The sequence below is a fragment of the Ursus americanus genome, chromosome 8 (genome assembly GCF_024610735.1).
Source record: "Ursus americanus isolate L20-20 chromosome 8, mUrsAme1.1.p, whole genome shotgun sequence".
Lineage (NCBI taxonomy): Eukaryota > Metazoa > Chordata > Mammalia > Carnivora > Ursidae > Ursus > Ursus americanus.
The window spans coordinates 44,284,819-44,312,499 of record NC_142134.1 but is presented as its reverse complement, the minus strand read 5'-3'; the positions used below and the strand labels follow the sequence as shown (position 1 = coordinate 44,312,499).

The window sequence follows — 27,681 nt, the reverse complement described above, 5'->3', positions numbered from 1 at the left end:
GATGGATTTTCTTTTTAAATTTTTTAAAAAATATTTATTTGAGAGTGAGAGAGTGAGCACAAACAGGGGGAGCGGCAGGCAGAGGAAGAAGCAGGCTCCCTGCCCAGCAAGGAGCCCTACATGGGACTCGATACCATGACCTGAGCTGAAGGCAGACACTTAACTGACTAAGCCACCCAGGCACCCCTCTTCCTTTTATTTTAATGGTGAAGGGACTTGGGCTCGCTTTTAGCCAGTGGGAAGGAACCACTAGACAGGGAAAGCTTGGAAGTGAAGGAATGGGAAACACGAATGGATCCATGCCCAGGACAGCTGACCAGAGGGATTAACCTTGACCACAGCATGCTGACGTCTTAGATCAGAGACAAAGGTGAGTATAGACAGGGACAGTGAATGTGTACTGCTGTGCGGTAGGGAATGAGGGGGTTTCTTCCTGACAGCCTGAATTTTCGCAGTGAAAGTTCAAGGACAAGGAAATTTCAAAATGGCAATTGTGAACAACGGGGGAGAAATTGATCAGGGACCAGTGAAGGCCTCGAAAGTTTGCTAAAATAAGTGAATAAATGATTGGTCTAGATGATATAAACCAGAATGCAGAATGTGTGGAGAAGTGATAATATCATGAGATAAAGTTGAAAAGGTAGGACGGGTCTAGATTATGGAATTTGGTCTTTATATAGGCAATGGGGAGCATCAAAGGTTTTTGGGTTTTTGTTTGTTCATTTGTTTGTCTTTGTAGTAATCTCTGCACCTAACTGGCGGCTTGCAGCGACAGCCCTGGGATCAAGAGTCGCATGCTCTGCCCACTGAGCCAGCCAGGCGCCTGCCTCGAAGGTTTCTGATTAGTGGAGAGATGTGGAGAACATAAGACTTTTGGGGGGTGAGTGGGGGCAAGGAGAAGTACTGAAGGTCACAAAAAGGCCTTAAAATAATCTAAGAGATAGAAAGGATGTGCCTTATTTGGGGGTTGAGAGTAGAGGTCACAAAGAGCCACTGAGAAACTAGATCCTATGAGACCAGTGGTGCCAACAGGTGGACTGGGGGATGGTGAGTTCCTTTCCCCAAACTCAGTCCCCTCCCATCTTAATCCACCCTAAATATACACTCTGAGTAAAAACAGGGTGCTTTCTGTGCAAACACTGGTTTGTAATAAACTGCCTAGTCCCGTCCAGGCTGCTACACTGAAATGTCTCCTTGTATAGACCTATGCATGAACTTCCACGGCATAGAGCTTAGAGGTTACTCAGATACAGGAAATAAAAGAGAAAGGGTCAGAGATAAGACAGAAATTTCAGTTGGCTTTCCTGGGTGGATGTCATGATACTGTTGACCAAGAAAGAGAATGTAGGAGATCATGTTTGTGAAGGAAAATTATGTGTTTTAGGTCCCGGGATGATCTATGTGGTTTTGGGCCACTGGGGTTGAGAGTGTGAGTCTGGAGCTTGGGAGGGAGGCCGGGCCTTGTGGCGCACATGCGGGTGCTGTCTGTCTGGGGCTGGTGGGGAAGCAGCGGGGGCCCAGGGAGAGCAGGACATCCGAAAGACCAGGAGCAGAGCTTTGAGGAATGCTCTCCGAGAGGGCACGCGGAGGTGAGGAGGGGTGTCAGGAAGGAAAAGGAGAAAATGCCAGAGAAGCAGGAGGATACACGGAGGAACACGGCTCCTGACGGCCCAGACTAGAGAGTCAGTCCAAGGAAGGGCTAAATGAGGAGAGTGGCAGGGTAGCTTTTCCTTTTTACAAAAAATATCACTTCTCTTGAAGACTGATTTTTAATTTACAGTTTGGTCTACAAAATGGTTTCTTTTTTTAACATCACTTATGATCAAATATTTAGAGTTGCTCTGAATCCCCCCCAACTTTGTGGTTTCACGATCACCCTCCAGAAAGCTGTGCTGTTCTTTCTGCAGACTGTTCAGCGGTTCTGTCTAAGGGCTTCAATCTGTACTCAAGATGTTACTTGAATTCCTGTTGATTTTCAAGTTCCACATCGCAGTAGAGCAGGTCCTCGTACAGAAAGTCAGCTCCCAACAGGCGGCCATGGGTCTGCATTTGAATATAGAAGTTACCATCGTCTTCTTCGGACTGTAACAGATTCCCTCCCGAGCATGTACCCCAGTCCTCCTGCGGCCCCCGCGAACTGGTTTCGTTTGGGCGCTCTTGTGGGATCGGCGGCCGGCTCCGGGCGCTGGTGCCCGCATAAGCCCCCTCTCCCCGCTCACACCCGAGAGCCGCTTCGTCACTGCGAGATCCTAACAATCGTGTTTGGCTTCTGACCTCTCTGGAGTCAGAGTCCTCGGGAGGGCGTACAGACCCCTCATTCGCATCAGTGTCCTTCGGGTGGGAGTTCATGTTGCCCCCTTCAGAATTTTGTTGTGAGGGTCTGAGGTTCTCACCTGCGGTGACCTTGAGAGGAGTGTCCTTTGGAGCCCTGTTTCTTTCCTGAAGGCAGGGTTCAGATTTATAAATGTCAGAGTCTCTTTCACGACAGTCGCTCCGCTCAGGATCGGAGGGGACGTCGGCAGACCGTGGTGGTGTTGGTGGTGCGACATCCACATTAAAGAATTCCAAGTCTCTGAGCGAGTATTGCCACTCTGCCGCCTCAGACAGGAGAGCCGCGGCGCAACCACAGAGGGCGGCGCCCGGGAGCGCCTCGCTGGCCGGACTGCTGCTGCCCAGTGACCCAGGCGAGCTCAGCGGACCCTCAGCTGTGTCGGTGGTAGAGCCACCTTCCAGAAGAGTCTCCCACAAACCTGAGTCTGGACCGGAAATGAGGGGTTTTTCCAAACAATCCTCCCGGTTCTCACATTTCTCTAGAATCTTCTGGCAGGGGGTGCTGTCCGCAGGATCCTCCGATGATGTCACATTGTCCCTCCGCAGCCCTGAGTCTTCGTCCTCGTCCCCCGGGGGCTCGCTGGCTCTGTGGCTGTCCTCGCCTTGTGCCTCTTCTTCGGTCACGTTTCTTGCATCCTCTGAACTTACTGAACTTAGAGTGAATAAAGACCCTTCGTCGGACTCCGACTCGGAGCTGCTGTCCAGCGTGCGCCGAGGGGCAGGAGGGGCCGGCTTCTGCGCTGGTTCCGCGTTAGCGGGACTGCAGTGCGGGCCACGGCCCCCTCCGGGGGGAAAGAGCTGCGGGGCTGGGCTCAGCTCTCCCGGGTCCCTGAGAGGGACCGCACCGTGGCAGGCGGGAAGCCCGTCCTCAGCTCTGGCCCCCTGCAGCCTGTGCTGCTGTATGTCCCACAAGGTCAGGTAAGTGCCCGCTTGCATTTCCTTGGAAAACTGCGAAGGTAACCGCTCATTCTCTCCAGCCCCCGGTGCTTTCGTGTGCATTTGCATTTTAGAGAGAGAAGCTGCCATTTCTCCTGAGAGCTGTGCGTTTAATTCGCTTGGGTCATTATGAATGGAGCCAGAGACAGTCTGCAGTCTGCCAGCTAGCACAGGGGCGCCTGCTGGATGCGCGCTGGGAGAACCTTCCTGGGCCAGAGTTGCATAATTTCCTTCCTCAAGAACATCTTTCCTGCGGATGTGATCCTGTCCTGCTGGAATTTGTTGGTTACGATCAACATTCAGCTGTCCTCGGAGAGTGGAACGGGCTGCACTGTCACTCAGAAGTACGTAATCCTTCCCAGCTCCCCGCCCTCTGCTGTCCCCATGCGGTCCCCCACTCTGCCGGCTGCCGGGTTCCCTTCTGCCCTCTCCCAAGGGTCCGTTGAGGATGACAGCAGCGCGGCTGGCGGGCTCTTGGAGGGGCCAGTCTGTCCTCAGGTGCTGGGTGTTCCCTGCAGCTTCACCGTCACCAGAGAAGCCTGCGTTTGAGTACACGTTATCCGCGTTATCCGCGTTGTCCGAGCTGGGCCTCTTGCGCCCGCATCTCTGGTGCCACAGTCTGTCAAGGAAGGGCCTGGCAAAAGCCCCCAGGCAGAAAGCCACTAAGAATGTGATACAGACGGCCAGGGTGAGGTCCTGGGACACGTTTGTGTTTCTGCCAGCCGCTGGCACATCCCTGGGGCTCCTAGCCCATCTGGGCAGCCGGTGTAGCCTCTTGCTGGCATGGGCACCCGTGGGCCCCTTCCTCTGGAAGGTGCCAGGGTGCTCAGACCGGCCTGCCTGGGGCCTCTCGGCTTGGCCCAGTGGGAGGCTTTTCACAGGCTTCACAGGACCATGAGGGAGGTGGGTCTCCCTGGAGATTCTGCTTCGGAGGGTCCACCAGTATGCCTCCTCGTCCCCTGGAAGCGGGGTGGGGGGAAACAAACAGTGAGTCGACATGGAAATAAGGCTCTGTAGGTCCCCCTCAGTCCTTACCTGGCGATGTCTAAAGTGTGCATTGCATGACGGTAAGCAGTGTTACTGACCGATCAATTGGTTGTAGCCAGTAGTATGTTTCCGGCCCCCTGTGCTTTTACACTTGGCTGTTAGGCTTCAGACTGCTACTCAGAGGCCCTGGAGGCTGTACATTTCTTAGGCTTCTTTCCTGACTGCTGCTCATGGGAGGAAAGCAGACAGACAGGGGGACAGCTACATTGCTTCTCTCTCCTCCAACTCCTCCACCGACGGCACATTTCCAAGATTATTCCATCAGCCACCTGCACACCCTGCCCGTGGCTCTACCTATGTGCATGATATCATTTTCTCACGATGCCCCAGGGCTGGTAAACAAATATTCAGGTTTCTCACTGGTTCCTGACTTTCTGCCTTCCATACCCATAATGCCAGTGGTGGCTTTTACAGAGGAATGAAACGGGGTTGCTGACATTAAGACTTATCTGTGATCTGGGCGCCTGGGTGGCTCAGTTGGTAAGCATATGACTCTTGGTTTCTGCTCAGATCATGATTTCATGGGTGGGGAAACTGAGCCCCGAGTGGGGCTTCATGCTCAGCGGGGAGTCTGCTTGAAGATTCTCTCCCTCTGCTGCTCTGCCCACTCGCTTTCTCTCTCTCTCTCTCTCTCTCTCTCTCTCTCTCAAATAAATAAATAAATAAATCTTAAAAAAAAAAAAGACTTCTCTGTGTTCTTCATAGATTTCTTCTGAACCTGGTAAGCATGGCCATGTTTCTACTTTGGTGGCAGTCATAAGTCATGAAAAGAACAGAGTCCAGGACTCATTATGAAAAACCTTACCCACCCACTGCCCCCATATCCAGTTAGGAGTTTGAGATTTAGCCGAGATAGTTAATGGCAAAAAAAGTTTTCTGGAATGTTCAATTCTAGTAACATAGTCTAGCATTTTGGGAGAATGTCAGGGAACAAAGAAAAGTATAGTTTTGAAATATGTGTGTTTTGTGTGTACACACACACACACACAGAACACACACACACACACACACACACACATATATATATATATATATATATATATATGAAAATAGGATTATACTTTCATAGGGTTAGCACACATTTTATTTTATTTTAATTCCAGTATAATTAACATACAGTGTTACTTTCAGAGGCAAACACTTTAAATCATATTTCACATTTTAAAAGTTCTTTCTTTGATCAATTATTTGTTAAGAATTGGGAAACTAGGGCACCTGGTGGTTCAGTTGGTTAAGCATTTGACTTGAGCTCAGGTCGCGATCTTGGGGTCCTGGGATAGAGCCCTGTCTCAGGCTCCCTGCTCTCAGCAGGGAGTCCGCTTCTGCCCCTCTCTCTGCCCCTCCCCCTGCACGTACTCTCTCTCTCAAATAAATAAATAAATAAATAAATAAAATCTTTTAAAAAAAGAATTGGGATAAGAATGTGACTTTGTGGGGGCTTTCTCTCCCTGTGAAGTTACTGTTTTTGACCAAATCCAATTGTTTCTGAGCTGTCTGAACTGGGTTTCTTTGACCATGTGAAAAAAATCATTCGCGAACTGAGGGTAAGAGTTCGGTACCAGTGATTATAGCAGCCCGTGGCTGACTTAATGCCCTCATCAACACTCTCGCTTTCAGGGGGACTGTCGTGATTTCCAATGAGGTTACATTTTTCATGTGCTTTCCCCAGTTCAGCTGGAAACTTTCAGAAAGAAGAGGCACCACTGACTTACCTACAGACTTGCTGCAGATGCCGTTCCAGGTTTTCCTCCAGGATTCAGAAATGACATTTTGGAAGGCTGCCACGCTATAGTCACACTGCCATCGGTTATCAGCCAAGTCCACGTCCAGATGGGGACGTTCCAGAGCAATGACCATCATGGGTAGGATGGTGGTCAGAACATTGCTGCTGAGGTCTACGACCTGTTTGACAAGAAACAAATTTAAGGCAGTCTGTGAAGAAAGACATTGAGAGACAAAATAAATAATAGTTACAGATATTGTTTCCATTGCTATGGAGGCAATACGAATTTAGCTCTGATTTGAGAGTCAGAGAATACTGGGTGTAAATTTCTGCTCTGCCCCTAACAACTCTGTGAGCCTCAGCGAACTGTTCACTTTTTAAGAGCCTCCCTCCTAGGGTTGTTGTAAGGATTAAATGTACGTGAAAGCTTTAACTATGGTGCCTATATTAGATGTCCAGTCTTCTCCCCTTCCGTCTTTCCTATGAGTTGTAAGTTGTACTTTCAGATAAAACCGAGACTCCCGGTTCTTATCAAGGTCTATTAGATATCAGTTCTAGAATTTCTGGAAGCACTGTGATCTTGAAAGTGACCAGAGATACTGGACCATGAGAACACAGAACACAGAAGAATTGTGGTTGACCAGAAGTAGCAAAGAGAGATCTTTTGCATCAACAACTATCTCAAGGGTAGTAGTGCAGTTCCCTGCATCTGGCCACCTGGTATACACAAGATGACTAATTTTCTAGTCTAATCAGAAACGAAGGGGAACCTGGGGAACAAAAAGGCTTCAGTGGCTCTAGAAACACAGAGCAGGATCTGTGGAAGTTGGGTATGGCCGTGACGTGACGCAGCAGGGAAGGCAGTTGGGTGGAGCTCTCGCTACCGTTTGCAGAGTGCTGCTGTGTGCCTGGCATTCTACGGGGTACCTCAGTCTTCCCCTCCCCCTTTTCACAGAGGAGGAAACTGGGCTAGGGCACACGGTACATACCACAAAGGCCCTAGTACCAGGGCCTGGTACAGAGAGGGGGCTCAGTAAATAATGGAGAAAGGAATGAATGAATGGAGTGGCACAGCTGAGATCTGATCCAGCTCCGCAGCTGCCTTCCACTCTGCAACACGCTCTCTCGGAGCCTGGGCTCCCACTGCCCGGGAGGGAAGGGCTGGGTGGAGGAGGCCTGTGGCAGGAGGCAGCAGGGTGGGGTCGTGGGGCTTAGGGAGGGGCGGGTGGTAGTTAGAAGAACAGAAAATCGTAAAAGAGAAAATGTAAACCTTGCTGGAAGGAAGAAAAAAAAAAAAAAAAAAGAAAAGTGGGCCATGAATGAAAGCCAGAGAGGCTGAATGTTATCCAGGTCAATTGTTTTATAAACATCAGGGAAAAAACAGCATTGGCATCTTGGGTTATATAAATTCTTAAGAAGAGCTGATTCAAACAATCAAACAGCACCATGACCAAGACCGCTATGTGTAGAATCAGAATTCCCCCCGAACGCAGGTAGTGAGGGTGACCTTTCCAGTGCTGAGTAACCACGTAGTCTTGACTCCCAAAGGAAGGCTGTCAAAAACAGGAAGGAGGGGGCTTGGGGGTTAGGGGGAGACTCAGGGGTTAGGGGGAGAAAAAGCCACTTTGCTCGGCCAGGCCTTGCCTGCGATGCACAGCTTTCTTACGTGCCCCTCCTCAGCAACAGAGTGGAATACTCTGATGTGTTTCGGGAAGTTATCTTCCTTTTAGTGCATATCTGCATTTTCTTCATCCCAGCGTCTTATTATATTACAAATCATGGAACTGAAAACAAAACTGGAGCAAGGACAGAAAACTAATAAAATGATTCAGGAGGAATAATTTCTGAGGAAAGATTAAAGCAGAACAGTCTAATTTGCCTAAAGAGAAAGCCATCCACCATCATTTGAGAGGGGTGCACATTATAGAAAGATTGGGAGAGGCAACGAATCTTGCTGCACAAATCACTGCATCCAAGAAGAATGGGAAAGATGAAGAAAAGGAATGCTAATTTGAAATGTCAGTGAAACTTATTTCGTTCCATCTAAACACGAGGATGAATTCATGCTTTGAAAAATCTATCTGGCTTCGCAAAAGATTTCCACACGGGAAGACATAGCACAGTACAAGTATTAAATATATCTCCCGAAAAAGAAAAAAACCCAACATCTATTTTGATATTCAGCTTTCTGGTACCAAACAGTTCCATCAAGTTCCAAAACCAGTTTTTAGAGTTATTGGCAAACATGTAGAAAGGATAATGGAGAGAGAGAAATTGTATGATTCTGGGCAGTTCAGGTGAAGGGAGAATTAGATGATTTAAAACATTCTTGGAGCTAAATGTTTTATGCTACAAACATTTTTAGTTTGCCTGTAGCTTCTCTTACCTGTGAGCTACTGAACACTTATGAGGCACAGTAAAAATGCATAGGAAGTAAGAACAGACATGGGGCGATAACACACACGAATACACTTATGATCAGTATACAGGATGCTAAATGACGTTAAATGACATTCCCAGGCAATCCGAGAACCTCTTTGTGGGGAGCTGGGGAGCGCTGCCAAGTTAAGCGGCCTTTCTCCTCTGCTCTGATAAGAACTGTGGCAAAGGTGGTCCCCAGTGGTCCTGCCTCCTGATATTCACGCCCTTGAGGAATCTCCTCCCCTGGAGCGCAGGCAGGGCCTGTGAGTTGGGTCTAAGCAGTTGACTATGGCAGAAGCAACGTGATGTCACTCCCATGATGACACTATGTTAGCTTGTAATGTTTCTCTTGCTAGCAGGTGCTCCTTCAGGCTCTAAAGCAAGCTGCCATGCTGTGAGCTGCCCTACGGAGAGGCCCACGTGGCACAGGACTGAGGTCAGGCTGAGGCTGACAGCCAGTAAGGAGCCAATGAGGAACTGAGCCCTCAGTCCCACAGCCCGCAAGGACCAGAGTGTTGTCAACAACCATGTGGGCCTGGCAGCAGGTCCATCTCCAGCTGGGCCTTCAGGTGGGTCTCCAACCCTGGCCAACACCTTGACTGCAGCCTCTTGAAAATACCCTTAGCAGAGGACCCAGGGCCTTGCCTGGCTCCTGACCCTCCAAATCATGGATAATACGGGTGTGGTTTTAGACTGCTAAATTAGTGGAATTTGTGATATACCTAATCGTGATCATTATCCATTTATTCATTCCTTTGTTCAGCAAGTGTTTTTAAATATGTATTACAAAATAGACATATGCTAAGCACTAGAAAACAAAATAGATTATGATGTATGTCCTCAAAGAGATTATGGCAATACAGGCATTAATAACTAACCATACCTAAAACTAAATAATTTCAGTTGTGATAAACGCAATGAGGAAAAAGCATGGCACGTTATAAGTGTATATAAAAGGGCAACAAATTCAATCTGGAGGCCCCACGAAGGCTTCCTTGAGGATTCAGAAGAGTTAGCTCTCCCAGGCACAGCATCAGCATGGGATACTTTAGCCTTGGTGTGAAGATAGAAACGGTAGTGTAGTGAGCAAGGGAGAGTGGTTTGCAATGAGACCAGAGAGGCAGGCAGGGGCCAGGCCCTTGTTGGGAAAGTGTAGAAGGATTTTTAACAAGAAGTGGTACAATCAGATTTGAATGTTCAGAGAGTGGGGTACTGTGGCCACTTCAGAATTTCCGTATGTAGTCTACATTTAGAAAGAGCTTGCTATATTTCAAGTACTATTCGAAGCACTTTATATGCATTAAGACATTTAATTCTCACAAAATTCATGAGAAAGGAATGAAGTTACCTCCATTTTTCAGATGAGAAAACTGAGGCACAGAGAGACGTGGTGACTTGCCCAACATTGTGTGGCTGCAAAGTGGCAGAGCCAGGGTCTCAACCCAGGCAGCTGAGCCCAGAGCCCACCACCTTACCACTGCTTCACTCTCCTCCCTTCGATAGAGGAGGGACTTGGGGGGCCCTGGCTGACAGGTGGCAGTTGGAAATTTTTCTCCCACCTATACTTGAATAACACTTTTCATAAAACGGGAAAAGCAGCTGTCTACATCGATGCTGTCTAATATGATGGCCCTTAGCCACACGTGCCTTTCAAGCATCGAAATGTGACTTGTCACATTGGGATGTGGCTTTGAAGTCTTAGCATGAAAAACAATGTAAAATATCGCATTAATAACTTGTATATTCGTTATATGGGTAAAAGGTAATATTTGGGTATACTGAGTTAAAAAATATATTACTAAACCAAATTCACCTGCTTATTTTTATTTTCTGAATCTAGTTACTAGAGCGTCTAAAATTGCATATGAGGCTCGCGGTTTGTTTCTGCTTAATGCTGCGGGCCTGTATAAAGAGTGAGGGTCTGTGACGGAGCATGTGGGGGACAGCGGAATCCTTCCCTAAGACCTTGCTAGATGTCCCACTGGAAGCCCCTCGGCCTTTCAAAAGGAGCACTGTGAGGAGATTGGAAATTATCTGGGGAGTGAAGAGTGGGGAGGGTGGAGGAAAGTGCTTAGGGCAGGGCTGAAGCGGCCAAGCTGGGAGCAGCGCTTTGGCTGGGCATGGGGGGGTTGGGGGTGGTCCTCCCCTTCACATCTGTCAGCTCTTCAGTGAGATTAACTGCAAGGTGCCTGAGCTCCAAACTGTGACACAGAGCCCCCACGTTGCGTCCCGTGTTTGCTCAGAACAGGAAGTGGAGTGCGGTCAGTATGGGCTGTTATTATGATCATTTTTATTATTTAGGGCCCCGTTTGGGTTTGGAAGCAACAGTGTCACAGGACTTCAGAGCCCCCTAAGGTCCCAGTTGCCCACAGCTCTTCATGGCCCGGGGTGGCTCAGGGGGGCCTCCTCAAGTGCTGCAGATTACACAAAACCCAGGGGACCTGGACCACCTCGCAGTTAGGGAGGGAGCCTCTGCTATAACCCAGATTGAATTTCCTGCCAACTGGTAAGTGGCAACTTGGAGTTGGGTTTAATTTGATTTAGAAAAATAATGCGCCAATTCTTGCGGCTCAGTATTATGCTCGAGTAAAATTCATGGCCGTTACTGAGGCGTTTGATTTTTGAGGCAAGAGAGAGGCTTTGGCAGTTTTAGCAGTCTTAAAATAATGTTAGAGTTTTTGACTAATAGCCCGTACTCCTGGGTGTGGAGAAACTCTTCCATTGAAATAGTCTTCTAATGTAATTGCCCGGATGTCTGTGTATTTGAAATACTCTAAAAGTCACTTTATAACCTGTAACTTCTTGAGGTCCTTGAAGGCTTCTGGATGAATCCTGAATATTCTGTTGCTCTTTAAGTAGAGGTTCTCCAGCCACAGGCAGTTGCGCAGGTCAGACGGCCCGATCTGTGCTATCCCATTGAATGACAGATCCAGACTCTGTAATGACTTCAGTTTCCACAGTCCTGTTAAAATGAAACAGCACATTACGATATACACGGGTGATCCTACTGGAGCACTGTTTGTCATGGTGCGACTGTGCAGACACCCTGTGGGGCTGTCCGCGGAGGGCGGGCCCAACGGCCGAGGCTCCGGGGATACTGCGCACAGCCGACCGCCAGGAAGGAAAACGTTCCGTGGCAGGACAGCCTAGAGTAGGATTCTTGGGGGAAAAAGAGCCACATGCAAACAGATACATATGCTCTGAGCAAGCGCAGGAAAAAGGCCAGGAAGGAGATGAACGAAACGATCAGAGTAGTAACACTCCCGAGTTCTTGTTGGTCCTGTAACATTTCTAGGCATTTGCTTATTTTTCAGAGGTAATAAATTGTAGCAAGGTTTTATTTCTGACAAAAGAATCTGATTGGGTTTTGGTCTCTGTCTTTGTATTATTTCACTTGATTCCAGAGAGTAACCAGGAGGTCCATTTGGCACAGAACATAAAAGCTAGGAAGGAGGTGCCAGTCATAGCAGACTTCCAAATCTGATTTCCCGTACGAGGCTCCTAAGGATGCCCTGCATTTTCACATTTCCCTTCTGCTCTGTTCTCACATATAGTCTGTGTCTTTTTTTTTTTTTTTTAGATTTTATTTATTTGAGAGAGAGCAAGCAAAAGAGAGAGAGCACGAGCTGGGGGGAGGGTCAGAGGGAGAGGGAGAAACAGACTCCCCAGGGAGCCCGAAGTGGGGCTGGATCCCAGGACCCGGCGATCATGACCCCAGCCCAAGGCAGACACTTAACCCACTGGGCCACCCAGGCGTCCCCCACGTGTGGTTTGTGTCTTGAACCAACTACTACTTAGCAGATCAGGTTGGTTCAATTCCAGAAGGGTTTATTCCTTGTCTGCTGTCTGCAAGGTACTCATTATGAGACCGATGATGCAGAGATGATGACTTAATAGAGATAGCTGTACATCGATGTTATCATATGTTCACATCAGCTACACAAATTAAGAGATCATTAGGACAACTCAATCAAAACATCATGAGCCAGGCACTTAGTGCTGAGGACAAATAGAGCATAGCATCCTTGTGTCTGAGTGAGTGATAAGACATACACACAAGAAAAAGTTACTAGTTATACAAGCAGCTACACCCCCACATCATCCTACCATCCTACTATAAAATTAACTGTTGTTTGCCTGTCAGCCTTTCCATCAGATGATTTAGTCCCCTCCGGGAGGAATTCACATCTTTGTTAACTCTTGTAATGCCTGGAATATAATATGTATTCAGTAAGCCAGAGGTCACAGCATTTGACCTGCACATAGATTTAAAAATTATTGCGCTAACAATAAAGATTCAGCACAAAAATTTGCATTTCTAGCTTCTCTTGAAAAAGTAGAAGTTCAACTGGCACAAGTTAATGCTTGGTTAGAGCTGAATGAGGGCTGCCTGCTTCAGCTGGGGCAGGCCCTTACAGAAGATGATGATTTCTTGGTATTCATGCCTCTATCAAAAACAGGAAAACAAAGGACAGGCCAAGAAGCTGCATGTTTAAAAAAAAAATGGGAGAGAACCAAGGCTGATATTGAGCTGGCATAGGCCTGTAAGAAATACTTCCCTATCGGTTTGTAAATAACCACTGCTGGGCCCTCGTGTGCTGCCGCACGGCCCTAGGCGCCCAGCTGGAAAGCCCAGGCTAACAGGCCAGTTGTTAAGTATTTTGAATATAACCCCTAGAGAAAACATGTTTCTTCATGGAGTGAAGGATATTCCTACATATTTTAATATGCAAACATACAGCTCTGTGAAAAAAAATGCAGCAGAAGGCACCAATATAAAAGAAGCGATAGTTTCCTTAACATTGTCATGGCCCTTGCCTGGCCTGTGTATGGATGTGACCTCATAGTTCCTGTAATATCTCGTTGCTTAATTGAATGGAACTCAGACCCTTGGAGTGCAATGGAGGGAAGAAATCATTTTAAAACTCCTGTTTAATTGTATAGTCTTTATGCTCTAAGCACTTCACAAACATCTCCTTTTAACCCTCACAAAGCCTTGGGCGTTGTTACCATCTTGTAAATGACAAAACCTTGGTGCAGTGAAGAACTTGCCCCATGTCATAGTAGGTGGAGCTGTGGTACTGGAATGGAAACTCAGATCTCTTAACCATTACTGTCTAGCCAAGAAGATTTCATACAAAAAACCCCACAAAAAAACAAAAACAGTAAACATGTATTGTAGGACTTATTACACACACACACACACACACACACACACACACACACACACACACACACATATATGTATATAAAGTATATGACAATGCTAGCCAGGAGAAGAGAGGTGGAAGAATATTGTTGTAAGTTTCTTGAGTTACAGGCAAGTAGTATAATACCATGTAAAACAGACTATGATATTGGGATGTATATTGGAAATCCCAAAGCAACCACTAAAACGATACAACAGCAAAGAATTATGGCTAGTAAGCCTACAAAGGAGATAAAGAGGATAAATTTTAAAGATACACAATTAATGCAAAAAAGGTAGAAAAAGATAAAAGGGTGAACAAAGAATAGAAGGAACAAATAGAAAAAATATCAAGATGATAGATAGAAATAATAGTCTAAAAACACCAAATAAGAGGCAAAGATTCCAAGTTTGGATAAAAATTCAAGAGTCAGCTATATAATTCCTACAAGAAACCCACTTTAAATATAGAAATGAGTAGGATACATGTAAGAGGATGGAAAAAATAGTCTTTTCTACAAATGGTGTTGGAATAATTGCATATATTTAAAACTTCAACATGTTATTCATACCGTGTACAAAAAATTAACTCAAACTATTTTAAAACTATCATAAACCTAAATGTAAAACCTAAATTTAAACCTAAATATAAATAGATCATAAACATAAAATATCAAATGTAAAAAAGTAAAGTTATAAAACTTCTAGAAGAAAACAGGAGAAAAATCTTTGTGACTTTGGATTAGGAAAAGAGTTCTTAGATATGACACCAAAACACAATTTCTAAACTAACAGAGTGATTAACTATACTTCACAAAAATTTAAAATTCTGCTCTTTGAAAGACATTGTTAAAATAAAAAAAAAATACTCAAGCCACAGACAGGGAGAAAATATTTACACATCACATATCTGTGAAAAGTCTTGTATCCGGAAGAAATAAAGAACATCAAAACTCAATAATTTAAAAAAATTAGAAATTGGCCAAAGATTTATATACATCATCAAGACATACAGATGGCAAATAAGTACACAGAAAGATATTCAATATCATTAGTCATTAGGGAAATCCAAATTAAAACCACAATGCTATACCACTATGCATCTATTAGTATGGCTAAAATTAAAAAGATGGCCTATACCCAGTATGGGTAAGGATGTAGGAAAACTGAAATTCTTACACAATGCTGGTGGGAATTTAAAGTGATACAACCACTGCATACAACACTGGCCATTTCTTCAAAAGTTAAACATCTACTTGACATACAACTCAGCCATCCTACACCCAGGTTATTTACTCAAGAGAAAAGAAAGCATATATCACCCCAAAGACGTTGTTTCATTATTCTTTTAATGTTGATAGGAACAGTAGCGATGATCCCTCTTTCATCTCTGATACTGGCAATTTGTGTCTTCTTATTTTTTTTCTTGGTTACTTTGGCTAGAGGATTATCAATTTTATTGTTTTTTTTCGAAGAAACACATTCTGGTTTTGTTGATTTTATCTATTGTTTTTCCTCTTTTAAATTTCAGCAATTTCTATTATTCCTTTTCTTCTGCTTGCTTCAGGCTTACATTGCTCTTAACTTCTTTTAATTTCCCAAGGTGGAAACTTCTGTTATCGATTTTCGACTTTTCTTCCAGTGGTTGACTTTAATGCTATACATTTCCCTCTAACCACTGCTTTTGCCATATCCTACAAATTTTGATAAACTGAATTTTCATTTTCACTTAACTTAAACTATTTTCAGATTCCTTCAGACTTCTTCTGCGACACATGGATTATCTAGAAATATGTTGTTCAATTTCCAGAGATTTGAGGGGTTTGCAGCAGCTTTCTGTTGCTGATTTCCAGTTTAATTCCATTGTAATCTGAGAACATACTTTGCATGATTTCTGTTTGTTATTCAAGTTTGTTAAGATGTGTTTTATGGCCCAGAATGTGGTCTGTCTTGGTAAATGTTTCATTTAAGCTTGAAAAAAATATGTATTCTACTGTTGTTGTAGGGAGTATCCCACACATGCCAATTAGATCAAGTTGATTGATAGTGATATTCAAGTCAACGACATCCTTATTGACTACTGCCTGCTTAATCTATCAATTGTCAGGGGAGTGCTGGAAGTTTCCAACTACAGTGGATTTTTCTTTTTTTTTTTTAATTAAAAAAAATTTTTTTTAAGATTTTATTTATTTATTTGACAGAGAGAGACAGCCAGCGAGAGAGGGAACACAAGCAGAGGGGAGTGGGAGAGGAAGAAGCAAGCTCCCAGTGGAGGAGCCTGATGTGGGGCTCAATCTCAGGACTCTGGGATCACGCCCTGAGCCGAAGGCAGATGCTTAAGGACTGAGCCAACCAGGCGCCCCCTACAGTGGATTTTTCTAATTCTCTTTTTAGTTGTCAGTTTTTCCTCACATATTTTGACACTCTGTTGTTAGGCGCATTCACATTTGAAATTATTATCTTCAGGAAGTGGCCCCTTTATCCCCTTTATATCATGCTTTATTTATCCCTGATAGTTTCCTCTTTCTAAAGTCTCCTTTGTCTGAAATTAATATAGTCACTCCACTTTTCTTTTGACTAGTGTTTATCTAATGGTTTATCTTTCTTTCTTTTCTTTCTTTCTTTTTTTTTTTTAAAGATTTTATTTATTTATTTGACAGAGAGAGTGGGAGCACAAGCAGGGGGAGCAGCAGAGGGAGAGGGAGAAGCAGGCTCTCAGCTGTGCGGGAGTCTAATGCAGGGCTCGATCCCAGGACCCCGGGATCATGATCTGAGCCGAAGGCAGACCCTTAACCGACTGAGCCACCCAGGCACCCCTAATGGTTTATCTTTCTCCATCCCTTTAGCTAGCAGCTTTATTTATAATAGCCAAAAAAGACAGCCTAAGTGTCCACTAACAGATAAACACATATCCATACAATGAATTCTGGCAATGAAAAGGAATGGACTTTTAATACATACAACACCATGGATGAATCTCAGAATAATTAGGCAGAATGCAAGGAGCTGTACCAAAAATGAAAGTACACATCATAGGATTGCATGAATATAAAATTATGGAAAATACAAACAAATCTATAGTGTCAGAAAGGAGATCAGTGGATCTCCTCCTTACTTGAACAGAAGGGAGAGGGTGGGTGGGAAAGATAGATTATAAGGGGGATGAGGAACTTTTGGGGGTGCAGATAGTTCATTAGCTTTTTTTTTTTTTTAAAGATTTTATTTATTCATTTGACAGAGATAGAGACAGCCAGCGAGAGAGGGAACACAAGCAGGGGGAGTGGGAGAGGAAGAAGCAGGCTCCTAGCGGAGGAGCCTGATGTGGGGCTCGATCCCATAACGCCGGGACCACACCCTGAGCTGAAGGCAGACGCTTAACCGCTGTGCCACCCAGGTGCCCCAGATAGTTCATTATCTTGATAGTGGTGATGGTCTCATGGGTCAGTGTGGTTCAGTGAGTCAAAGGACAGATCAAAGAGTGCTCAGAAGACAGAGGAGCAGAGACCTCCAACAATGTAGAGACAAAAGTCTGAGCAGTAACAACAAGATTGTTGATGGGTACTCTGAATTTCATGTGAACTCTGAACCTTTGCAGAAAGAGGATGGAAATCACCTACAGTTACCCATTGTACCTCAGATCACAGAAGTGACCATCATAGCCGACTGGGATGGGGAACAGAATTAGAGACTCAGGATTATCAAAAGGCACCAGAGGGGAACTGACATTTTTGAGCACCTGTTATGTACCAGATGCTGTGAGAAATGTTTCACATGTAGCATCACTGTGTGTGTGAAAGTTTTTACAAATACTATCTCTAACCCTCATATCCTCCCTGTATGGGCCATTATCATCAGTTAAAAATAAGAACCAGGCAGCTTTTTATAGTTTAAGTGTCTTGTTTAAGGTCAATTAACAGGTAAATAGAATAACACAAGAAGTATAAGAGAATAGAAGAAGAGTATAAGAGTAAATAAGGATGGGACCAGAACATCCTAAGCATGGGGGTGGGGGTAGGGACTTTTTGAAGGCAGAGAGTAACAAGGATACCCCCTTATTTGACTCCCTTCATAATATCAAGCTAAGATCCCCAAGAGGAAGGTAAACTTCTGCAGATGAGAAGACTGTTAAGTTCAGTTACACCTCCTACATGAAAAATTTCCATCTACTTCCAATTTTAGAGAATTAAGGTCTAATTGTCTCAAGAGAACTGGTGGGGTCCTATAAATGACATTGTTTAGGGTCTCCCAGGATGGAGTTGGGAAGTTTGAGTGAAGTCTTCTACAATACTTGGCCGTGTTTCAGTGGGGGAATGTGTTCTTTTAAAAATTTTGTATCGTGAATCAACGTTGAGGGGGTATGCAGCTGAACAAAAGAAGCTGGGATGGGCATTCACGGCTAGGGCATGGACATCAGAGGGTAGATTCCATGTTTCAAGAGAGGGGAGTTGAACATTGGGAGGAAAATATGGAGGCACTTTTGTGGAGAAGGAATTATTTATTGAACTGCTTTCTGATGATCACATAAACCATGGGAGGCAGGAATCTGATTAGCTTTTGCATTTAAGTGGCCAGAGGTGTTTTATTATTTCCAAGAAATTGTCTCAGTGTCTATTAGAAGAAAGGCCATAGAGGGTACGCCCCAGACACTAAATTGCCTTAGGAATGTTCCTTTGGACTATGAACTTCTTCAGTGCTGTCCTAAAAGTGATAATCTGATAACATAAAACAATGATATTCGGGAGGCTACAGCTTCAAGTTCAAAGAGTGTTAAGAATTGGAAGAGTCTGGAATGGTCCTAGACAAGATATTTGATTCATAAGGTCAGCCCTTAAGGTGGTCAATTTTATATAGGTGAGGCGAAGACCTTGCCCTCTTAGCTTACTGACGTACATTCATGTTGTCATTTTAGAACCTGACCTGGTTTGGAGAACACAGGTTATTGGTATTTCCTTAATCCAGTAGCAATCAGGAAGAAATCTAAAATAAATAGAATATAACATACTTTTGTTTTTTACCGAACATTGGTTATTTTTGTTTCTTCCACCAGTTTCACAAGTCCGGTATTATTTCATCTCATTTGTAACACATTTATCTCTTGGGTTCTGTAATTTAGTATGTTAAATGTCAGGCATCAGATCTGGTCTGTCAGCCTCATTGGAGTCCCAGTAAGATGCTGGTCCTTCTACATTTCCAGGTACACTATGGGCACTCCAAAAATACTGTTTGACGAAGGTGGGATAGTTTAACTGGAGATGGATCCCATTTGTTTTAAATATTTTAAAACTGATTTTTCTCTTATTAACGCTGTACTCCAGAGATCTGAGAGAAAGTTGGAGTCATCAGTAAGCTTAATTCATAGCTAGCTAACTGTTTGTAAATTGCATTGGCTGGCGCCTCCTCTGGGTGTTTTGCCACCCTGGAGCGTGTTGGTGACATCACAGCTGACTGACGATATGGGATCAGTTGACTCTGGGTTAGTCAGTGTAATCTTTTACAAAGATGGGCTTTCGTGAGTGAAAGCAACTTTTCATTGCTTCTATAAGCTGTCGCCATTTGAAGACATGGGACATGATTTATAAGAGTACACGTGTTATAAGGCCAGTTGCTTGATTGCTACTTTGTGAGAATCTCTGATTTATTATTATTTTAGATGAGTGCAAGCACTTATGTAAATAGGTAGACACAAATGATTCTCTGCTCATGAATTATAGTGGGCCAGGAGTTCCATCTACTGCAATAGTTATTTAACATTTTAAAAAGATAGCTTGAGATTTAGACAAAACTGAATTTATAATTTGTTTCTAAATAGACTGCTATTCTCAATGTGTGCCAAGAGAGTAAAAATAACTAATATTTGCAAAGTACTTTACAAGCATACGAAGTACTTTTCACATATTTTAATAGCTACCATTTATTATGCCAAATGCCACGTTACATTAGGTTCTTGAAATACATTTTTCCTTTAATCCTCACAACATTTCTATGAGTAAATATTACGTTATCAAGATGTTACCTTTTTAAGAAATTTTTTAAAGTAAACTCTGTCCCCAAAGTGGGGCTCAAACTCACAACCCCCAGATCCAGAACAGCACGCTCTACTGACTGAGCCAGCCAGGCGCCCCCAGATGCCACCTTTAAACAGGCTGAGTACAAAGGAATCAAAGAACAAAGGGAAAGTCAGAAATAGAATGGTACTCCAGGCAGCCTCTCCCCTTTACCAGCTTTTTCCCTCCGAAATGGGATTTCAAAGTCAGAGTGACTGAGCCCCAGTCGCAGAATCATAGAATGGCAAAGGGATGTTACAGGGGGCTCGAATGAAATGAGTGATGATTAGAGGAAAATAACTCAAATCACAAAATGCTATGGATAAAAGAACTCTGAATTATATCCAATTAGATTCAGGGCTTACATTGGCCTTCCATCATCGACTGGTTTCATTCATCTCTCTATGGTTTCATCTGCTAGAGTTCTAATAGAATTTCAGATACATGATTTGCTCGTTTCACTTTTTCTTCTCCTTTGTAAGTTTAACATTGTTCCTGATATTTTGGGGAGGCAGAAGTTCAACTCAGAAAAGAAAGGTGGGGTTGGATGTGCATTTTATAGCGGTGTTTGGTCCTTAAATGGACATCCCCTTTGACCCCCAGTTAGCTCTGGGGAATTCATCTGTCTTAAGGAGACATGTTCAGTGGTGGGATAATATTTTGACATATTAATCTTAAAACTCTATGTCTCTCCTTCCATTTCTCCCCGTTCAACCGGAAAGTAGGCTCTGCGTTAATTACCGCAAGGGAGGCACAGTACAAGGCGGAAAACAGAGGAGTCTGCAAGTCTTTCTGGCTTTTGTTTTCCAAAGGCCTAAAGCTTTGGAGGAAAGGAATTTCTAGATCTAGACAGAGGGTTTTGAAGAAACAAAAAAATGGGAAGAATTTTCTCCAAACTGAAAAAACTGAAAAGAAATATTCTCCGGCTGGCTGGGGTAAGGGACACACACACACACACACACACACACACACACACACACACACACACGCACACACACACTTTGATGTCTTGTTAGGGTATACGGTTCCAGAGCTGTGGTATGAATTTGGGGAAAAGCAGAAGAAAGCCCATGAAAGACTAATGTTAAGTGCAAGTATCTCTGCACCCCAACCCCAACTGATCCTACTAGAATGGGGGCTCAGAATCAGAAATTATGTTGAGTTAGAGACAATAGAAGGTTATATCTCTAGTACACTTGAATTTATGGGTTGAAATTCACATCTACCATACTAGTTAAAAAATGTTGTATCATATGGATACATGTAGCTATAATGATGATCATTATATAGAGTTATATAGAGTTATAGCAAACAAAATGGCAATAGTCTAAATGTTGTTTGATTAACCCAGTTATATGTCTATATAAAAGCTATTCAACTATTTAAAATATTATTTATGAGATTGCTTAATTATATAAAGATGTTCAAAATATACTGTGATATGAAAATACAAATTATGAAATATCACGGAAAGTATGATCCAGTTTTGAAAGAAAAATATGTACATAGGCATGAGGAATAAACTTCAAGAATATATACATTGATCCTTGAACAACACAGGGTTGAGGGGTGCTGATCCCCCACGTGGTAAAAAATTTAGGAAAACTTTAGGTTCCCCAAAACTTAACTACCAAAAGCCTACTGTTGACTGGAAGCCTTACCCATAGCAGAAGGTCAATGAACAAATACGTTGTATGTTATATGTATTATATACTGTATTCCTACAACAAAATAAGCTAGAGAAAAGATGTTATTAAGAAACTCATAAGGAAGAGAAAATATATTTACAGTGCTCTACGGTATTTATGAAAAGAAATCCATATATAAGTAGACCTGTACCGCGGTCAACTGTAGTACATGAGGGACTTCAGTTTTTTGCTTTAAATTTTTAAAAATTACTAATGTTCTACAAATAACAGGTTTAAAAAAATAAGAATAATACAATAAAAAATTATAAAAGAAGATGCAACTAGTTTATACTTTACACTGAAAATCCTGCTCATTGCTTTTATGGAAAAGCTTAGGGAGAGAAGACTCCTCCCCTTCTCACACAATTCTGTTGATTTGATGACTGGGATAGTCATTCCTTCACCTGGTAGGATATGTCAAAATGATGCTTAAAACAAAACCAAAAGCTGGAGAAAAAGCCAAATGATAAAAATATGAAAAGAAAGAATGGAAAAGAAGAAAAACTAAATATGCATAATTTGGGATGGAGGAAAAAAAGACAATATTCTTACATTTTCTTTTTTAGCAGACTGTCTTATGTAAAGTAAGTACTTAGCAAATAGTGACCTAAACTAAAAACAAACAAGGAAAGGAAATTGTCTAGCACTCCTGAATATTAAAAAAGGCAAAGGAAGTGTTGTGGATTATGAATCTGATATATTTTCTTAATAAAATATTGGTGATTAGTTAAGGAGCTCCGACATGTAGATTACTGAAGAGATGAGAATTTGTTGAACAACAGGATATGTAGAGTATCCTGTTAGAAACCAGGATAAAGAGTTCTGATTTTGATTTGATAACAAGAAAGTTTACATATTGATGCTGCAACACTAGCGTATCTCTAGTCTACGTTTGGAGGACAACTCGACAAGCAGATGCAAAATGTATTCTAAGGAAGCAAAAATTATAAATATGGCAACATACTTAATTTGAATTGTGCTACACATTGAAAGTACATGAACTAATTAGTTCTTAGTGCTTTCTATATTTAGTAACAAATATATGATAATCAAAGTAGGTAATCGGACATCATGCATTATTATTTAGCACTTAAATACTTCCTAGTGTCTCTCGACAAATCTATATTAATGTAAGTTATAGTAATGGGAGATTAAATTGCATTGGCTATGAATGCCATATATTGTAACTTGAAAGTCCACTAAGAAACTCATTTATTTGTCCTGATAAAATTGCTTTACTTTCAGCGACTTCCTCAAAACTGAAAACAAACATGGAATTCTTCCGGGCATAAAACATCTCATTGTTTCTTGGTCTAGTCCGTGTGTTAAAATTGTACTTACCCTTGGGAATGTCAGCGAGCTTGTTTCTTTGAAGAATCAACACCTTTAGAAATGGAAGCCCGCGCCTCAAGCTGCTTCTGCGGCGTTCGCCCCACGAGGACTTAGCACTGGGTAGATCCAGTGAGATGGAGCAGATGGAATTGTTGCTGAGGTTTAGTACTTGCAAAGCGTGGAAGTGTGCAAGAGGGCTTAAGGTGATGTTCGAAATGCGATGGTTGCTGAGGTCCAGATGTTTTATATTCCAGTCTTCTTTTTGCACGTGAGACTTTAATAGGTCCCTAAGGAAACTGGCGCCTGGATCCGCGGTGGCTGCTGACTGTGGTACGTCCACACGGGCATCGTGCTTTCCAGGAAAAGAACAGTTTGTCAGAAGATACCCATTCCATTGGCACCCAGAATTGAATAAAATCCTGCCTTTTCTGGATGGGTTTGTCATTGTTCCAGTAAAATAAAGACCTATTAGCATTGTTAGGACTCGGAAATGTAGGTTTTCCATAATGCCTAGAGAAAGAAAAATGGACTTATTCAAAATAACGTATGTGAAAATTAACAGCAAATAAGCAGAAAATTCAAATTTCAATTTAAGATTTAAGAAAATTATCTTGCCTTGATTGCCAGTTTAAGTGCGTGTTTGATTTCTTAGAAGTTGGGGCATTAAAATGTAGCTGAAAATGGTAAAGCTATGGGGCGTCTGGGTGGCTCAGTCGGTTGTGTCTGCCTTCGGCTCAGGTCCTGATCCCAGCCGGGAGTCTGCTTCTCCCTCTCCCTCTGCCCGCCACCCCACACGTGCTCTCTCTTTCTCTCTCTCTCAGACAAAGTCTTTTAAAAAGTGGCAAAGCTATAGTATACAGTTACACTTATGTTACATTTTAAAGAAATAACTCCCCTGATTTTTCAGAAAATACATATTCACTTGGGCCTCACCTCTGTGTCTGTTGTTCCGGGAACACTCACCATGCAGTCTGCTTCGGAGGGAAACCTACCAAGATTAAAGATGTAAGTTTTCTTGCTGGTCATTAGTACTGAGCAAAGTCTATTATGCTTATCTACAACCGGTAATCAGCTACGTGGTTTATTATGTGAGTGACAAGCCATCCAGTTACACTAAACCGTGAACTATGTGAAGGGAAAGTTCAACTCACACAGGAGACTCTTGATTTTTTTAAATTAAATTAAATTTACATTTTTTTGTGACTTTAAATTTTGAAATTATTGAGATATATACAACATACACAAACTGGATTATAAAAGGATGCTCTGCATCAGCCCCATGAAGATGTAATAAGATACATAAACATCAAGTATCTTTTCATCAAAGATTGAGAAGCAATTGAAAATTTTTAAATAATTATCTACAATGGCTAAATGTATACACATAAAATTTAAAAGAAAGTGGATACTAAACTCCCCAAAAGACTGTAAGCTCCCAGAAGGGCCATGTTTTCCAAATATCTATATATCTATAGATACATATAGACAGAGGGAGAGAGAGAGTTCCAGTCACAAGAGACTCTTGCTTGTTTTTAATGACTAGAACCATATATGTGTGTGTGTATATATATATATATACGTATGTATATATACACACATATACATGTAATAAAATACATATATAATTCCTCCCCCTCCTCCCCATGTTTTCTATTTTCAATAGTCTGCAGTCTGTCCCAGGGCTATGCTGTTTGGATGACTAAATGCATGGAGTGAATGAAATTTAACATGCAACTTTTAAACTGTGGTTTTATACAAGGTCAATACTCCACATTTTGCAGGGCACCTAAATCCAGGTACGCATGGCCATGAACCGTAAAGGTGCCCTACAGCATGGAGGAGTGATTTGTTTTTAGAGCGTGCCTCTTACCAAATACCAAAAGTTGAATGAATTAATTTGTCCAGCCAGAAAGATATTTGTTTCTGTATTCAAAGCTGCAATCATTATAAATACAACTGTATGCCAAGTTAATGTAACAATGTGACAACCAAAAAATATAGTCATTCACAGGGACGTTACTTTGCAGTATTGAAGAGAAACATATGATTGGAAAATACTTACGGGGGCAGAAGTTAAAGATTTTCATTGACCTTGCTCTTTTTAAGTTGAAGAGATTGAGTTCAAAAAGCTAGATAAGGATAATTTTACATCTTAAAATGAAAGACACCGATTTGTAAAGAAAAATTATGTATACTACATAGAGACTTTTATTTATGAGGTAAAGAACCCCTGAAAACTTTCTAAGGGAATTGGAAACAAGTAAAATGTCAGCCTTTAAATGGACACGTTCAAGCCTAAGTATGAGGAAGCAGTTAGAGGTGTGTGTGTCAGAGAGTGGGAGACATAGGGAGAAGGAAACAAAGGACAACGGAAACCAAGAGGCCATTCTTATATAAAAGAGAAGTTAAAACAATTAGAAGAAAGCAGAAGAAAGTATGTTTGGTAAGATGTAGGAAGAACACAACAGTAACAGTTTCTAAGGCATACCTTATGGTCCTTAAGTGGTCAAACGGGTCTCTGTCTGGATCTAGCCAGGTGGGGATTTAGACCTGAGCCTTTGAGGCTCCACCCATCCACGCGTGGAGCCTGCCTGGCCCTGGCAAACCTTCGCCCTTTCGTCTTCCAGGCTCTGGCCTCTTGCCACAGTGACAGTGTGCACATTCCCCTGGGACACGGAGGGAGGAGCCACTAGAGAGAGACAGTCTGCAATGCACAGAGGGTAGGTCTATCCGAACAGGAACTGTACAGCTTGGAGCTATGAGCTCCAGGATTCCAGAGAGATTACATAAACACTAATGTATTTAAGTATTATCAAGCTATAGTTCAATCCATCATGTTTGTATGATTAAGTAGAAACCTGCCAGAATTTTAACCATTAAAAAATCAACAGCAAACAATTTACAGAATCTTTATTGTAAATAGAGATCATTAATAGTTATTACAAACTGAATTAACTGAAACTCAGGTTAGCAATCCGAAACAGAGTTATAGGTTTATTTTTGTATGGTATAATTTGTAGTCTTTGCCCCCTCAACACTTTTTAAAAGACTACTAAAATTATCAGCATTTCAGTGGTCTCTTTTTTGTCAAGTTTAGCACCGTAACATTACTTTCCTCTTAAAAAAAATTCGTTCAAAGCTAAATAAAACTTCCACCTTTCATCATTAAAACTATCGCACAAAATTTATTACTTTTCGTAATGCAAAAAGAATACAAATAAGGATATTTTAAAATATTGCAGACCATATATAGGCAGACACTTGTGTTGTTTTGCATTTTCCTAGCTGCCCACTGGATGGTTTCTGAAATACTTTGCTTTTATTTCGTTTGTCTCCCTTGTCATTGCAACCTATCTCTGAAGTACTGCAGTTATTTAAACAAGCATGTATCTACGCCCCTTTTCTGGGATCCTGTCTGTCGGTCTACTTTCCCCGAGTCTGCTGCTTTTCGTATCAGTGCTCAATGCAGTGGACGAACAACTAGCAGAAAGAGGCAAAGTTAACATTTCAGTTTTTGAAAAATACCATCTGGTGGTGAGAATGAGGAGCTGAAGCTTTACCCTTACGCAAAGTAGATCACAAGTGAAATGGACGGTTTGTTCTTGATCTCATTTCCAGTGAGCTTTCCAGGTCTACATCTCAGTGAAAAGGCAAGGGCTACCTGCAAAGTGTCCTAAAATACTATATACCTGTTACCTTTACAATCAGTTCTATAAAAACATCAAAATATCCTCTCATGTTAAAAGCACTTAATGGAAATGTATCAAAAACACAAGTATTTCTCAAAGAGGAGTAAAAATAGATTGCTTCGTGAATTATACTCAATAAATACTTTGTAACGTAGTGTTTTGTGGTTTTTGCAAAAATATTTAAAGAGACTTTCAAAACAAATCTAAATAGAGCAGACAAGAATGTAAAATTTAAAATATACTAAGCATCTGAATGAAAATTCCAATGGATTCTTCTGAACATCATTCAAATATGAAATGACACTGAATATATTCAAAGATCTGAATATCACAACAATTAATAACACTCAGAGGTCATAAAGTTCACGTTTTGGGTGATGGGCATTAAGGAGGGCACGTGATGTGATGAGCACTGGGTGTTATAAATTTTATTGAACACTACATCAGAAACTAATGATGTACTATAAGTTGGCTAATTGAATTTAAATAAAAAAAATAAAGTTCACTTTTTCCTTCATTTAAAAACTGCACTCAGTATTATATAGTAAGTCAATCTCTTTTAGTACATTTTAATGACTATTCATAATCTCTAAGGCATTTGGTTGTTCTATCAGAGAGAACTGTGACTATACTGAATGCAAATTGTTTTTTGTATTGATTTTCTTATCTACACAGTTCAAAGTGACCATGACAGAATACTGTTATACTTGAATGCAGTGCAGGGCTTAGGATTTATCTCTACTGCTTATTGCACAGCAAACTATTCTGAAAACTAGGCCCCTGATGCTGTGTGTGTGATTAATAATAACAGAGAGTTCCTTTTAAGTCAAATATAAAATACATTAAAAATCAACTGCCTTGAGGGTTGTAAATCATTACAATGGGATTGTGATATGAGGAGCAGAGATCAGTTCTCATACTTACTCAAAAGTTACTTAAAGATTCATTTTCTGTATTCGCACCCTTTACACCAGTGCGGCCCGATCTTGTTCAAGGCCTAGTGCACATTGCACTGGGTGCTATCTGAATGCCACACCGGGGTGAACTCACCAGCCGTTCCCAGCCCCTCAGACTTGCCTGGGGCCACGGCCTCCCACTTCTCACTGTGTTGCCCTGAGGCCTGAGGGTATAAATATCTTAGTAACCCTTTTACCCAATTCAGGTACTACCAGGTGCCCAGGCCCATCAGTTAGGAAACTGCAGTAACCTACAACTAGGCTAATCTGACTTCCCTATAGTATACTATTTTGGAATTGGCTTAAGCTAGTTTAAAACCTGATAG

At 42.3% G+C, this 27,681-nt stretch overlaps 1 protein-coding gene across 2 annotated transcripts; it reads right to left on the bottom strand.

Annotated features, from left to right (window-relative positions):
- On the bottom strand, positions 1 to 27,542 carry LRRC66 (leucine rich repeat containing 66). Of its 2 annotated transcripts, none has more exons than XM_045815894.2 (6): positions 25,199 to 27,542; positions 23,644 to 23,698; positions 22,720 to 23,062; positions 11,251 to 11,420; positions 6,027 to 6,216; positions 1 to 4,226 (listed from the first exon to the last, which is right to left on the bottom strand). In XM_045815894.2, the coding sequence occupies exons 2-6, from the start codon at positions 23,674 to 23,676 to the stop codon at positions 1,954 to 1,956; spliced, it is 3,009 nt and encodes a 1,002-aa protein (XP_045671850.2). In that variant the 5' UTR covers positions 23,677 to 23,698; positions 25,199 to 27,542; the 3' UTR covers positions 1 to 1,953. The 2 variants fall into 2 exon arrangements, with proteins under 2 accessions (XP_045671850.2, XP_045671849.2); XM_045815893.2 differs by having other exon boundaries at positions 2 to 4,226; positions 22,720 to 23,220.
- Positions 27,543 to 27,681: the final 139 nt, after the last annotated feature.

Coding starts and splice junctions, on each gene's coding strand:
- LRRC66 (XM_045815893.2), bottom strand. CDS start 23,215: ATGGAAAACCTACATTTCCGAGTCCTAACAATGCTAATAGGTCTTTAT. Junction 11,421..22,719: donor GCTCGCTGACATTCCCAAGG/GTAAGTACAATT, acceptor TCATTTTAACAG/GACTGTGGAAACTGAAGTCA. Junction 6,217..11,250: donor AGGACCTCAAGAAGTTACAG/GTTATAAAGTGA, acceptor CTTGTCAAACAG/GTCGTAGACCTCAGCAGCAA.